A 14,816-nucleotide genomic window follows, 5' to 3' on the forward strand; every position below is an offset into this window, starting at 1 on the left:
TGGGGATACCAAGTTCAGTTTTGTCATTTAAGCTATGCTGCCTGGGAGACACCGAAGGAAACGTGTTTGCGGCAGGCGTTAGGGAGTATGGTGAGAGCTCAGAGGACAGTTTATTGTCAGAGTTGTTATTTGGCGATGATCTATAGAAAGATGGGTCCTGGGTGCCACGAGAACAAAAGCTGAGTTCACCACAGGGGCACGTGGAGGTAGCAAAGAGGGCCCAGGGTGAGCCCCAGGGGACTCCTGCCTTGTAGAGATTGCGTAGAGGGGACAGGGGGCAGTGTTGCCAGTGACAAAGGGTGTGGGCACCAAGAGGCGCACAGCACAAACAAAAGGGCCACTGGTTTGGCAACGTGACCGTGGGTGTCTTTGACAGGACTTTGGTGGAGTGGGCGGTAGGTGCCAGATTAGAAAGGGTTGAAGAGGGAATGAGAAATGGGAAAACAGACAATTATTTTGAGAAGTTTGCTATAAAGAACAGAGCGTTGGGGTTGTGATTGGACAGAAGTGTTGGATCAGAGGATTTCTTCAAGAATGAAAGCTGCTGGTGTGGCTCAGTGGATTGAGTGCGGGCCTGCGAACCAAAGGGTCTCTGGTTCGATTCCCAGTCAGGGCACATGCCTGGGTTGGGGGCCACGTCCCCAGTAGGGGGGTGCTCGAGAGGCAACCACACATTGATGTTGCTCTCCCTCTCTTTCTCCTTCCCTTCCCCTCTCTCTAAAAATAAGTAAAAAAAGAACGAATGCTCCTAGGGGACATGTTTGATGAAAACAGATCCAGGAGCAAGGGAGAAGTTGATTATGCAGGAGAAAAACAGGGTGACCTTAAGAGCGAACAATTACTCAGAAAAGAGGGGAAACTTTTGATTGCGGCTGTGAGAGAACAGCCAATGGCAGAAAGAGCAGCCCTCTGGTTGTAAACAACTAGAAACAACTAGAAAACTAGGCAAAATATTAGAAATAACTAGTTTTGAGCATTAGACAACAGGCACTGCAGGACCGAGGTCAGAAGGAAACCGATGCAGGGAGCTTTCCGAGCAGCCCGGTTTCCGCCTGTGCGCCTATGAGGCATTTTCCTGATCACGGCGCAGGGAGTGGACTATTGAGCAGAACTAGTTATTAGAACTAACAAGCCAATAATGAAGAAAAAAAACCCCACCAGAACCATCCAAGAGAAGTCAAGAATAAAGGAAAAAAAGGAACAAAGAACGGATAGGACACATAGAAAACAAATAGGATAATGGTAGACTTAAGCTCAACCATTACATGTGAATGGATTATACAAACCGATTAAAAGGCAGATATTATGAGACTGGTTACAAGAGTAAGCCAAAACCATATGTTGTCTATAAATGCGCTGTAAATACGAAGACACTGATAGGTTGAAAGAACAGAGAGTTACACTGCAAAGCAAATTAAGCATAAAGAAGTCAGAGTAGCTGTAGTTATGACAGACAAAGCAGACATCAACAGAAGAAATATTACCAGAGATAGAGAGGGGCATGCTGTGACAGTGAAAGGGTCAATCTACCAACACGTAACAATCCTACATGTGTACGCGCCCAATGCAAAACAGACGCAGCACAGCCAAACAGAACTGAAACGAGAAACACACATCCACAATTACAGTTGGAGACTGGGATATTTTTTCCCTCAGTTTGCCAAGGAGAACTGGTACACAGAAAATCGGCACGGATACTGAAGACTTGAACACCGCTATCAACCACGGGGACTAACTGACATTTATAGGAGCATTCCACCCAACTGCAGAATACATTCTCTTAAAGTATACATGGAACATTCACTAAGCTCAGCCATAAAACAAGTCTCACTAATTTTATATTTTCTAAAGATTTTATTTATTTCTAAAGGGAGGGGAAGGTAAGGATAGAAACATCAATGTGTGGTTGCCTCTCAAGCACCCCCAAATGGGGGCCTGGCCCGCAACCCAGGCATGTGCCCTGATTGGGAATCAAACCAGTGACCCTTTGGTTTGCAGTCTGGCACTCAATCCATTGAGCCACACCAGCCAGGGCAAGTGTCAATAATTTTAAAAGGAATGAAATTATAGAGTAAATTCTCTGACCACAGTGGAATTAAAAACACATGGCAAAAAGGTATCTGCAAAATCCCCAAATATTTGGGAATTAAATGTACTACTAAGTAAGTTATTGCTTAAAGAAGTAATCACATACCCTGACCAGTGTGGCTCAGTGGGTTGGGCACCGTCCCACAAACAAAAAGGTCACAGATTTGATTCCCAGTCAGGGCACACGCCTGGGTGGTGGGCCAGGGCCCCAGTAGGGGGCGTGCAAGAGGCAATCAAGTGATGTTTCTCTGCTCTTTCTCCCTCCCTTCCCCTCTCTAAAAGTAAATAAAATCTTTACAAAAAGTAATTACAGGGGAGATTAGAAAACACTGTGAACTGAAGGATGGCAACAGAACACACCCAAATAAGCAGAATTCAACTAAAGCTGTTATCAAAGGGAATTTTTAGCTTTAAGTACCCACTTATGTTAGAAAAAGAAAAGTTTAAAACCAATTATTTTAAGGCTACATTTTATGATGTCAGAAAAAGGTGTGAGCAAATTTAACCTGAAATAAGTTTTTATTACTCCAAAATAAGTAAAATAAAGGAAAGGATAATGAGTAGAAATTAACAAAATAGAAAATAGACAAAACAATAGAAGAAAAAAAATCAGTGAAACCAAAATTTGGTACTTTGAAATGTTTGATAAAATTGACAAGCTATCTAGGATAGTGAAAAAGGAAAGCCATAAATTACCAATATCAGGAATGAAAGGGGGGGGTGTCACTACAGTAGCTGTGGGTGTAAAGGGATTGTAAGGGGGGATTACTAACCTTATGCCTATTTATTTTTTATAAAAGATTCCATTTATTTTTTATAAAAGATTCCATTTATTTTTAGGCAGAGGGGGAGGGAGAGAAACATCAATGTGTAGTTGCCTCTCGCATGCCCCCCACCGGGGGACCTGGCCTGCAACCCAGGCATGTGCCCTGGGTGGGAATCAAACCGGGGATCCTTTGGTTCGCAGGCCGGCACTCAATCCACTGAGCTACACCAGCCAGGGCAACTTTATGCCAATTTAAATGAAACAGGCAAATTCCTCAAAAGACACAAATTACTAAAACTGATACATGAAACAAAATCTGAATGGGCTAATAGCTAATTGAAGAAATTGAATTTGGAGTTAAAAACTTCCCACAAAGAAAACTCCAGGTACAGATGGTTTCACTGCTGAATCCTTCAAACATTTAAAGAAGTTAACACCGAGCACACACAAGCCCTTTAAGAACATAAGACAAGGAAACACTTTCCAATTTATTTTGAGGCCGTGATACCCAAACCAGATAACGATATTATAAGAAAACTACAGATCAGTATCTTTCATGAATAATAGACGCAAAAGTTCTCAAGTTATTAGCAAATGGCATATCAGGAAGTGCTTTTTTTTTAAAATCTAGGGAATTAAGAGTTGGTTTAACATTTGAAAATCAATTGATGTGGTTCATCACGTTGACAAAATACATGTATGACAATCACACTGAATGGGAGAGATAATACTTTGTACCAAAAATTGACAAGGCAAGGAGGTCTACTTTCACCACTTCTACTTAACATCTGACTAGAGGCCCTAGCTAGTGCTATAAGGCAAGAAAAAGAACTAAAAGGCAGATTGGAAAAGAAGTGGTAAAATTATCTTTATTTGCAGATGAAGTGATTTGTATACATAGACTATCCCAATGTATTTACGAAAAAACTGCTAAAGCTAGTAAGTGAATTTAAGCAGGGTCACAGAATAGAAAGCCAACAGACAAAACTCAAATGTATTCCTATATGCTATCAACGACCAATTAGAAAATGACATAGAGATACCATTTACAATAGCATCGGAACCCACAAAATATACAGGAAAAATTGAACAGCCCATGAAAGTACTGTTGGGTAGTAGTGTTGTGGACCTAGGGAGCAGCAGCAAAAGCCTCAGGGGATTTGGGGGGGGGGGCTGGTGTTTTGGGTTGGGCAGTCAAGAACCCTGAGTTGAAAAGCACTGGAGAAGCTTGAGGTTTTCAGTGGAACAAACTCCACGAGTACAATCAGAGATTGAAACATAAGTTTTTATTACTCCAGTACAACTTGGACTTCACCAATGCCTTTCTTTGCGAGGCACGTAGTGTGGTTCATGATTGTGGACACAAATCATTGCAAGCCTATGCTGCAGCCCTGGGCTCACTTTCGAAGACACTGTTACGTGAAACCTCCCTTGTTTCTAAAACGGTGTCTCAATTTCCTTTTCCTTCTTCTCTGCGTTGCTCCCAACTTCTTGCCTTGGGGCTTCTCACTGTCTGGGTAACACAGGACTCGGGCCTAGGCCAACCTTGGGAAGTGACCCTTCTGTCACAATCAGTGCCTGGGCCTGATGCCGAGCCACTGGCCTCTGGAGCCTGACTTGGTTTGGTTCCTGTCTGTAGCACCCAGAGGTGACCCGGCTAGCAGGCAGTCACGTTAGGCTAGCTCACAGCTGCCTAATGATGCCTACTGACAATGGCCTGATGCGGGGCACTGCTGGAACTCTCTGGGGTATCTCAGAACTCTTACTTCTAGCTAGTGGACTGAGCCATAGGACGGCCACAGCTCTCTTTTCCATCACAAGCGGCTGGGAGGACCCCAGGACTTATCTGCTGTATTCTACAGAGTGGCCGCTTTCCCCTAGGGCTTCAGCAAAATTCAAAAAGAAAGGTTAAGGGCAGCTGCGGTAGGCCTGGGCTGCAAATGCCTTGCCCAACTCTTGGGGTACCGGCTCCCCGCTATATCCCATTGTACCAATGGTCCCCCTCACCTCTCCTCTCTGGCCCGTGCAGCCAGCAGCCTTCAGACATGAATTCCTCCCCCACACCCCTCTGATGACATTGGCTTTCCTCTCCCCCGAATGCTGGACTGAAGGCAGGCCTGTGAGATGTCAGTAGCCGCCCTGGGTGGCACTGAGCCCGGCCTGTGCCCATTCCCCTACAGCACAGGGGCTACTCTCCCCTGCGAGGCCGGGGCCCCACCCCTACTGCCCACAGGCTCCTGAGGGTTCGTGTGTTATGAGAACTTCCAACCATGAGAACTTTGACTTCTGGGTTTGGGGGATCTTCCCAGGTGAACAGATCAGCTCTGAAATTCGTCACTCTCTTCCGGGCCCTGCCTGTGTTGGTGTTCCAGGCCCAAGCCTACAGGAGGAGGAGGAAAGGCCAGTTAGTAAATCCGGGAGGCCCCTTGGTTGCTGGAGGGCTGGTTCAAGGGCTGGGCCATGGTTCCGCTTCAGCTCCCAGGGTGTTCTCTGGAAAGAGGGGCTTTCTATTCCTAAGCAGAGCTTCTTCAAACAGCATCTGAAATGGATAATGCTTGCTGGAAGCATGGTAGGGGCGCTGGCACCTCAAGACTAAGGGAAGGTACTGTATCAGGAGAAAGTGAGAGAGCCGGGATAGGGCTTTGCCCAGAATAAACAACTTCTCAAGGGAGGCATGGGAGCAGCCTGGGCTTCCAGGCATTCCTAGAGGGGGTGGGTGGCCTGCCTTCGTGCTGTCCCACACCCTTGGGGAGCAGGGGCCTCATTAGTGCACGGTCAGAAAAAACACTCACTCTAGCTGGTGTGGCTCAGTGGATCGAGCACCAGCCTGCAAACCGAAAGGTTGCCAGTTTGATTCCCCATCAGGGCACACACTTGAGTTACGGGCCAGGTCCCTGGCTGGGGGTGTGCAGAGGCAACTGATCGGTGTGTCTCTTGCACACTGACATTTCAAAAAAGATTTGTTAAAATTTTTTTGAGAGGGTGAGGGAGGCAGAAAGAGAGAGAAACACCGATGTGTGAGAAGTACATCAATCAGTTGCCTCTCATACGCCAACTGGGGACCTGGCCCGCAACCCAGGCATGTGCCCTGACCGAGAATCAAACCTGCGCCCTTTCGGTTCACAGGCCAGCACTCAATCCACTGAGCCACACCAGCCAGGGCTAAATAAAATGTAAAAAAACCCCACTGTGCTGTTTGGGGCTGGCACAAGGAGGTGTGCTTGAGCGGCCCTGGGGGCTGACCATCCAGCTGCAGAGAGCACGCGGGTACCTGGGAGGGAGCTTGACGACAGCAGCTGCAGGCTGTCCAGGACCCCGTCCTCGTACAAGGCCAGCTTCTGCACCATCTTCTGTCGGGCTGGGTTGATGACGATCTGTGGTGGCCGTGATGACGCAGAGCTGCCCAGGAGTGATCCTGGGGTAGAGAGAACACCCTCTTAGCTTCAATGGCCATTATGCCTAGCAACTCCCCACTGGCACTTCCAGTCTCAGGAGTTTTCTGCCCCCCCCCCCCCCCCATCCTGCCCCTTCAGGACAGAAGTCCTCGGTGCCCTAAAGGCAAGGTCTAGAAAGGGCTGTGCCACCACCCAGCTCCCAGGTAGGCCAGCAACCTGGTCCTGAATAAAGAGAGCCCTCCTTGTTCCCAGCTTTCAGGAAGTGAGCTCCTGGCATTTTCTTACCCACCTGGAGGCCTGGGGAGATGAGACAGCACCGAGCTATCCTCTGCACCCTTTTCTAAGGCTGGCCACGGGCCCTAAGGCAGAGGCCTGGAGCTTGCTAGGGACAGAGTGAGCCTAACAGCAGGCCCCGTTCTCTCATCCCAGAAGGCTGGGGGCGACAAGTATGGGCACTGCTGCCAAAGGAGGTCCCTGGTCCCTGTCCCGGGCACCTGATCCCAGCTACCTTCTACAGCTGAGGACCGGGGCTCTGGGCCGCTCCCCCATGTCAATTCTTGGGCTGGACCCCGTTGAGTACCGCTGGCCTGCCCAAGGGGTGCTGCGGCCCCTTGTCCAGGGCTATCTGGCAGGGCAGGGCCCGCAGGGCAGCTCGCGGTCAGGTGCCAGGAATGCAGGGCAGCAGACAGATCAGACACACTCTCATCACTCTCCACAGGCTGGTTGGGGCCTTGTTGGAGCCGCTCCGGAGCCTGGGCCAGGGACCCTGCGGGGGCTGCCAGGGGCTGCCAGGGGCTGGCACTGCTGGTGGTGGACATGTAGGAGTTCTCCTGTGGGGAAGGGGGGCTGCGGCTGGCAGCCTCTAGCTCCAGGGATGGCCCTGCCACTGCTGCCTGAAGCTTCTCCAGCCTCTCGTACACCTGTGAGGAGAAAGAGGGGCTCTCAGGGGGGTGAGTGGCCCGGGTGGGGCTCTCCTCTGCCCCTAGGCAGGCCGGGCTTGACCACGGAGACCAGTCATAACCTTGGGGCTTGAGCTGCCATCTCAGGACCCACACAGCCGCTCTGGACCCCCAAGGACCCTTAAGCTAGTACACCGTGCAGCTGGGAAAATTCTGTCCCTTGCCTCTTTGTCCCTCCCACAGGGAGCACTGAGATACAGCCACCCAAAGCTCAGGACTGACAATAGCTTCTCTGTCTTCTAGAAAGTGAATCTCTGTGCCCTGCTGCCCTCAAATGGGGATTCTCTATTCGCAACTGTCAGAGGCCAAGAGGTGGGGGCCAGGGAGGGGCCAGAAAAAGGCAAATGCAGTAGTGTAGTACATCCAGAAGGGGGCACAATAAAAGCCCTCTGACTGTCTATATACCAGGCAGGGTTCAGTGGGGGTCTGGCCACCACAGGAAGAACCGAAGGTTAAGTCAGAAATGTAGGGACTCTGTCTCCGGAGAAAGGCCCGGCAGGCGCTGTGTGTGTTTGGCTCGCTACAGGGCAGCGCCAGAAACGCGGGGTTTCCAGGCCACTGCCCCCACGGGTAGTACGTGCCTCAATTGCTTTCCCTGCCCGCCCTGATACCTGGGTCATGGGGGGCCTCCTCTTAGCCCGACGGTGCAGGCAGCAGCAAGCCAGCTGGCCCAGGGCCAGGCCTAGCTCAGGTGGGCACGGCCCAGGCCTGGGGTCCAGGTGCTTCCTGTAGATCTGGGTGGCAATTGGGGCAGCCCAGGCATCTGCGGCCAGACCCTCTTGGAGCGTGGTCTGGGTGCTTTTCAGGGACACCCCGGCCTCCTCAGCTTCCTCTTCAACCAGGTCTTTCTGTGGGACAGACAACTGTGAGCATGGCGGCCACCAGGGAGGCTGTCCCTTTAGCTGAATTTCCCAGGCCCTTGGTCACTGGCTCCTGTGGTTTTCCTTCAGGTTGAAGCACCCACTGTGTGCCCAGCACCACCCCAGGCCGCAGGCATACAGCGACAAGCAGAACAGTCTGCGCCCACTTTCACAGAGGGGGCTTCCTACAGGGGAAAAACGCCAATGAGCCTATAAAAGCAATGGGAGATGGGTAGCGGCCTGTGAGCAAGCGGCATGGGAGCTGGGATCTGAAAGCATGAATTAACCAGAGAGGGCAGGACCAAGAAGGGGAGTGCACTGCGGAGAGACACCCCAGGTCAGAAACAGGACTGGAGGCCGCCTTGAGCTCTGAGATGAGAAGGACCAGGAGGAAGCACCTGAGTGGGGGGTGGCTTTTCAGGCCCTAGGACAGGCAGCAGGGAGCTCCGAGGACAGACAGAAGGCTGGTGGTGGCCAGACCTGGGGAATTGAGGCTACATTCAGGTGTCAGGCCTTCACGCCAAGCACAGTGGGAAAGCAAAGAGGTTTCCATGATCTCTTGACATTTTTGAAGGATTAGCTTGGCTGCAGCACAGAGAACAAATAGGAAGGATGCAAAGACGACCAAAGAAGAACCCCCTGAGGACTCCGGGGCAGTGATGGAGAGCAGCCCCAGGCGGATATGCCGGTGAAGGAAGGCAGGCTCCTGTCTGGCTCCCTGGTTCCTGGCCCAGACCCAGCAGTGGACAGAAGCAGCCCCAAGCCAGGAGCCGAAGCAGCTGCAGGTATACCAGCTGGTAAAATGGGAAGAGCAAAGGTTGACCGAGCACATTCTGGGCCCAGAAAGGGTCTAAGCGCTGCACGGGCATTACATCTGTTTCCACATGGGGAGAGGGGCCCAGTAAATGCCGGGATCTGCTCCAAGACCACTGCTGCCAAGCTGGGACAAGAACCCAGGGCTCCCTTCTCCTGGCCCCGCCCCAGTCCCTGGGGAGGCAGACAGGGAGCATGGATTCAGGGGTGGAGGCAGCTCAGACCTGCCTCCACAACAGGGAGTGTGCATCTGCAGCGCGCCTGGCGGGGACCAGAAGGAGGCTTCTCAGAGTCTGCCGGGTTCCCGGCCACGGCCTCTCACGGGCCCCCCATGCTCTGTCTCTCACTGTAGCTTGTGGTCCCAGAGCACTGGGGCCGCCCTGCTGGGACAGCCCCTCCCTCCTCCCAGCCCGGGTCTGCAAAGGCCCGGAGCATCTACAGAAAAGACAGGTTTCTCCTCGGCAAGGTAAAGGAAGCTGTTTGGGGCCCTGCCTACTTTCAAAGATGAGTCAGCAGCAGTAAAGGCTGGCTTCTGTGGGGTGCTGTGTTCCAGACCATTCCACCCTCGAGGGCCGCACCTGTTGGTTGCTAGGAGTAGCGCCTCCCGACCCCCCTCCCTCCCTGCCCTGCCTCAGGAGGCTCACCAGATACTTGGTCTTGCCACCATGCGTCCTCACAGCCCTCTGGCCAGTCAGGGTCTCCAGAATTACCTGGACAGAGAACAAGATGGGAGAACATAGCAGCAGCTTCGGGGATGGCACCATCCCAAACCTTGGTGGGGAGAGCAGCAAGCAGAGTCGGCTTGTGGGGTAGACGGACTGGCCTGGCCCTTGGACAGGCAGATCAGGATCAGCTCCCTGCAGGGACAGAGCCAGATGTCATGGGGCACAAATCTGGCAGTTTGGAGCACCGGCTTAAAGAGCAAGAATGCAAAATGACATATATCAAACATGGTGCAGGGCCAAGGAAGGGGCCTATCCCAGGGAGGGAGGAGCCTGTAGCTGCAACTCCGTTAGCTTCCTGCCAGGTTGGCCTCTGGCTCCACATGGAATTCTCCAGGCCCTCCTGTCTCGGCCTGGCCACAGCTCCCCACCCCTCCAGCCAGCAGAGGGGGCCGTGGCTCACCACGCCAAAGCTGAAGGTATCCGTGTCCACGGCCAGCCTCCCGGTCTTGACGTACTCTTCGGGCAGGTAGGCCAGGGTGCCGCGCACCGTCCGAGTCCGGGCCACGGTGCTGCTCTGACCAGGGTTGGCCGCTGCAAAACGGCTGAGACGGGCCAGGCCGAAGTCTCCTAGTTTGGGCATCAGTCTATCATCCAGAAGGACGTTGGAACTTAGGGGAGAAGGTAAGGATGTCAGCCCAGTCCTGGCCCCAGCTCGCTCTGCCCCCTCCCACGCTGCCTTGCCCTGATGTAATTGGACTTGGAGCCACCAAACTGCACCCTGCCTGCAGACAGTGGTTGGTACAGTTAGAATAGTCCAGCCACCCGAGAGGCTGCAAGCAGCACCCAGGGCACCCACGCACAGTTCCGCCCCACGTATAAGCGGGACCTGTTCTTGGCCTCTGCTTCCACATCTGTCCCATGCTAGATACTCAGTGACCCTGGGCTCCACCTCAGGGCTGCACCCTGTCCCCAGCCTCCGCCTTGAGCAGGAGAGGGCAGGCCTATTCTCATGAGGGGCACTCAGGGTGGGGTTCCTTGGGACCAGACTCCCTGCTGGTAGGTTTGGGAGCATCGTTGCCTTGCCATAGACTCTACTCCTGCAGCTCTCAGGGGACCCAGAGGCCGGGGCTGTGTCCCGTCCTTACCTCTTGACATCTCCGTGGATGAGGCTGGGGCTGTCCTGATGTAAAAACTGAATCGCCCGGGCTGTGCCCAAAAGGATGTCCAGGCGTTGAGGCCAGGAGAGAGGAGAACAGGCCTGGGTCTGGAGCAGCAGAGGGAGCAAAAGGGCACAGGGGAGGCTGGGGCCCACTTCTCCTTGACTCCAACCCTCCCCCCTCCTGTCACCATGAGATTTGGACAAGTACTTCACTCTCTAGGCCTTAGTTTCCCCTTCTGGAAAATGAGGAGCAAAATCTCCACGAGCTACTTCACAAGAGAATCGAGACTAAACTATTCCCACTGCTTTATAAAGCACGCTGGGAAAATGGCTAGGAAGGTGCTTTCTGGACTCATCGTAGAATTTGGTGGTTCTCAGTTCCTGAAGTTCATTCATTTGCCCCAGGGTGATCAGGACATCACTGGAGGCTTTCTCCCCACTTCTCCCAGCACGGTGTGCAGTTTACCCTTGTGTCTTTGGGCACCTCACTAGACGGCGCCCAACTGTGGGTCCAGATAGCGCAGCCTGCTGCCACTGCCGCCTTTCCTCGAGACCAATCCTGACAAGACCCTTCAGCTACTCCGCTTGCAAAGGGGAGAAACCTGAGCCAGGTTACTGTAAGCCCCTTCAATAAGCCCCTTTTTAGAGGCACCGTGGCCCAGGCTCCTGGCCATGCAGGGACAGCTAGGGAGAGGCCACGGAAAATGGTGACCCACCTTGGGCCGAACCTTGAGCCCAGGCCCTGCCTGCCGGTGGGACCCACTCATAGAGGCCGAAAGCCAGGCTCCTGCCCCACTCCACCCAGGCACTGCAGGTCTGCGGAAGAGTGGCAGGCCAGGTAAGACTACCTGGAAGTGGAGGCGGTCTTCCAGAGAGCCGTTGGGCAGGAAGCCGTACACAAGGCAGTAGCAGCCACTCTGAGCACAGTAGCCAGCAAAGTCCACGATGTTTGGGTGACGAAACCTGCTTGGGAAAGTGGGGCCTAAGTGCTCCGGCCCCCAGCCTCCACCGCACTTTCCATCTTGCTGTTGTAGGGGTGTGCAGTCCCTGCTGGCCCCTCAGCTAGGCTGGGCCTGGCAGGCTTCAGTCCGAGGGAGCTAGGTCCCGTGGTGTGAGGTCCTGCAGGGACACCCAAGGCTCACCGTGACAGCTGCTCCACTTCAGTCAGGAAGCTCTGCTTCACAGTGTTCCACTCCAGGTCTGCCTCCTGTAGCCCCCAGGGAAAATGGGGGGGGGGCAACATGAGGCTCTTGCAGCCAAGGCTTGATGGCCACTCCCAGTGCCATCTGTCCTGGGCCCAGAACAACCAAGGGGCTGGGGACCTTGAGCTGGGGGATCAGAGAGCTGAAGGAGCTGTGTGGGAAGCAGGGGGGAAGCCCAGAAAGATGAGGGTCTGCTGTCAGCCTTTCAGGACCCTCATCAGGATGCTACCACACTCACCTCCTTCAGCTTCTTCACAGCATACACCGTGTTCCTCAGTACAGCCCGGTACACACATCCAAAGCCGCCCTCCCCGATCTTCAGCTCCTCTGAAAAGTTGTGGGTGCCCTGGGAAATCTCATGGAGGGGCCAGCAGAATGGAGAGGGGTGGGTCCCTTGCAGAAAGGACACTGGATTCTCTGGGCTCTGTTGCGGAAAGAGATCCCAACCAGGTGAGGTCCTGTCTCCTCCCCTCAGCCCTGGCCACAAGCCCCCCCGCCTCAGCTGCCTCCCAGCTGCCACCCAGCTGGCCTTGCTGGGTGGGCTGGGGCTCCCTGGGTTTCTTATTTCTTGACTGGAACCCTTCCCAGGGGCAGGACCCACCTACCTTGGTAGAAGGAAAGGCTGGAAATGGTGGTGGTGGCTGTAGGGCAGCAGGGCTTGGGACAGGGCTGTACTCAGGCCCAGAATGGGTCTGGGAGCCTGGAACACCTTCATAAAGACACCAATGAGAATCAGGCAGAGACCAGCGGCAGGGTCTACAGCCATGGCCATGGTCGAAGTGGCGTTTTCCTCAGGTCCATCAAGCCCAACACCAGAGCCCTCTTACCTGGAGAGAGGAGGGTGGAAGCTGATGACTGCAACTTCCGGGGGCTGGGGGCCTTGGCCTCAGGGAGTTCAGAGATGCTGCCGGTTCTCGGGTTGGTGGTGCTGGAGGGTGGGAGGGGGACGGGAGGTTGCCCTGGGACGTTAAGGAAGGAAAGGATGTTTAGGCCCTGGCAGGGGGAGGAGCCCTGTGGGAGGCCCCCTGCTGGTGGTGGTGGGGTGTCCCAAGTCCCAGGGCTGTGCGCTCACAGGCCAGGATGATGTCCCTCGCGCGGAGCAGCTGCAGGTGCGTGAGGATGTGCACGAGGTCGGCCACGCGGGCATTTCTGTTGATCCAGGGCCACAGGACGCTGGCAGTGCGCTGCCCAGAGCGTTCGCACAGCCGCAGCTCGGTTTGGTCACGCACAATAAGGGCGGCTGCGGGGCAGGGGGCGTCAGGCCTGAGCACCCGGCCCGCGCACTACCGGCCCCTCCCCAGACAGGCCCGCTGCCACCTACCGAATTGGCACCAGTCGCTGGGCTCCAGGGCGTCCATCACTTTGTAGAAGCGACACATGACCCAGGGTGGCACCTCGTACAAGAAGTGTTGGGCGCCGGGGGCCGCGGGGTCCCCCGGGCCCGGGCCCCCAGCCATGGCCGCCGAAGGCGCCACCGGGCCGGGGCCTCTTGGGGCCTCGGCCGGCCGGGTCCGCGGACACTGACTCACTTCCCCTTTAAGCCAGCCTCGTGTGACGCCCGCTTGGGCGGAAGGGGCGGTGCCCGGGACTCCACCATCTTGCCTGCCGCGGCCGCCGCTGCAGCCCTCGGCCACACGGGGGCGCCACACGCAGCCCCTTACCGCGACGGCAGCGCAACCGCGCCAGGCCAGGCGGGCAGGGCGGGGCTTCTAGGAGGAGGGGCCGTCCGACTGGGGGTCTGAGGGACGGAGGAGAGCGGTTCCCAGCACTGAGGACGCAGGCTATGGCGAAGGCATGGGGCGTTCCAGAAAAGGCTGAAGTTGGGTCTTGTGGCAGTCACAGGGAGGTCCCCTTGAGATGTTTTGGCTTTATTTGGGAGGCAGTGGAAGAGTCGTCAGAGATGCCGGCAGGACAGGGTCAGATGTGGGTTACCTACACAAAGGCCCTCTGGCTGACACAGGTCAGCCCGGCCCGCGTGGCTGGGTGCAGGGAGAACGGTCTAGAAACTTGTACAGCAGTCCTCTTCAGCTCAGAGCATTTTAGCCTACTTCCTGTGCTCTGGATCCCATCTTTTTCACTCCTTCAGGAAACTGCACCAGCAACTGTTACCTCTGGGCAATATTGTCCCGTTTTCCTTCTTTGCTGGAGCCTTCCCACTAGCACTTGAACTGCGTTTCTCTCTCTTAAAAACAGGATTTCGGCTCCTGCTGTCCCTCCTCCCTCTTCACGCTCCTGGCTCAGTTTGCACTGCCCCCTGTGAGCTCGGCTTCTCTTACCCTCTTTTCTGAAAGCAGCGGATAGGCACCAAGCTCAGTGCCCAGCCTGTTCGACGCCTTGGCCCCATTTGTCTCTCATGCCCATTCCCATAATGCCCTGCAGCCTCCGTTCTTCTGCCCTGTATCAGCAGCCCACTTTCCTGTTGTCTCCCTGAACATCTCTGTAGTCCATCTCCTCCCCACCAGCCCACTGCCCTCACCACTACCTCTTACCTGGATGAATGCACGGGCTTCCTGACCGCTTCTCTGCCCCATCTCCACCCAGGTACTCGTCTTCAGGCACAAGTCAAGCCACATAGCTTTCTTGCTTAAGACCTTCCTGTGCTTTCTGGAGTCCTCTGATGGGTCCCAGCTCTTCAATGCAGTCCTCACCACTGTCACGATGTGGCCCCTGCCCTCCCACCTCATGTCGTTGTCTGCATACGTAAGCAGCCTTAAAACCATGCAGAACTCCTTAGGGTTCTGAGAATGGGCCAGGGCTTCCACATCCACGAGTTTGCACTTGCAGTTTCCTGGCCCTCATGCAACAAGGTTGAGCTCAAACAGCTCCCCAGGTGGAAGCTATAGAGTAAAGGCTTCCTAGGCCCCTCTGGCAGAGCTGCCTGCTGCCCCTGATGTCCTGGCATCTCTGGT

General features: G+C 54.6%; 1 protein-coding gene across 1 annotated transcript; it reads right to left on the reverse strand.

The window, feature by feature from the left end:
• Window positions 1-3,308: 3,308 nt before the first annotated feature.
• On the reverse strand, window positions 3,309-13,470 carry IRAK1 (interleukin 1 receptor associated kinase 1). The gene is made up of 14 exons (XM_053917398.2): window positions 13,229-13,470; window positions 12,980-13,147; window positions 12,735-12,866; window positions 12,513-12,616; window positions 12,146-12,331; window positions 11,848-11,912; window positions 11,554-11,668; window positions 10,692-10,810; window positions 10,007-10,214; window positions 9,526-9,591; window positions 7,820-8,056; window positions 6,758-7,169; window positions 6,126-6,269; window positions 3,309-5,234 (listed from the first exon to the last, which is right to left on the reverse strand). Exons 1-14 carry the CDS (start codon window positions 13,362-13,364, stop codon window positions 5,173-5,175), a joined length of 2,154 nt encoding a protein of 717 aa, XP_053773373.1. The 5' UTR covers window positions 13,365-13,470; the 3' UTR covers window positions 3,309-5,172.
• Between the last annotated feature and the right edge of the window lie 1,346 nt (window positions 13,471-14,816).

This window comes from Desmodus rotundus, chromosome X (genome assembly GCF_022682495.2).
Source record: "Desmodus rotundus isolate HL8 chromosome X, HLdesRot8A.1, whole genome shotgun sequence".
NCBI lineage: Eukaryota > Metazoa > Chordata > Mammalia > Chiroptera > Phyllostomidae > Desmodus > Desmodus rotundus.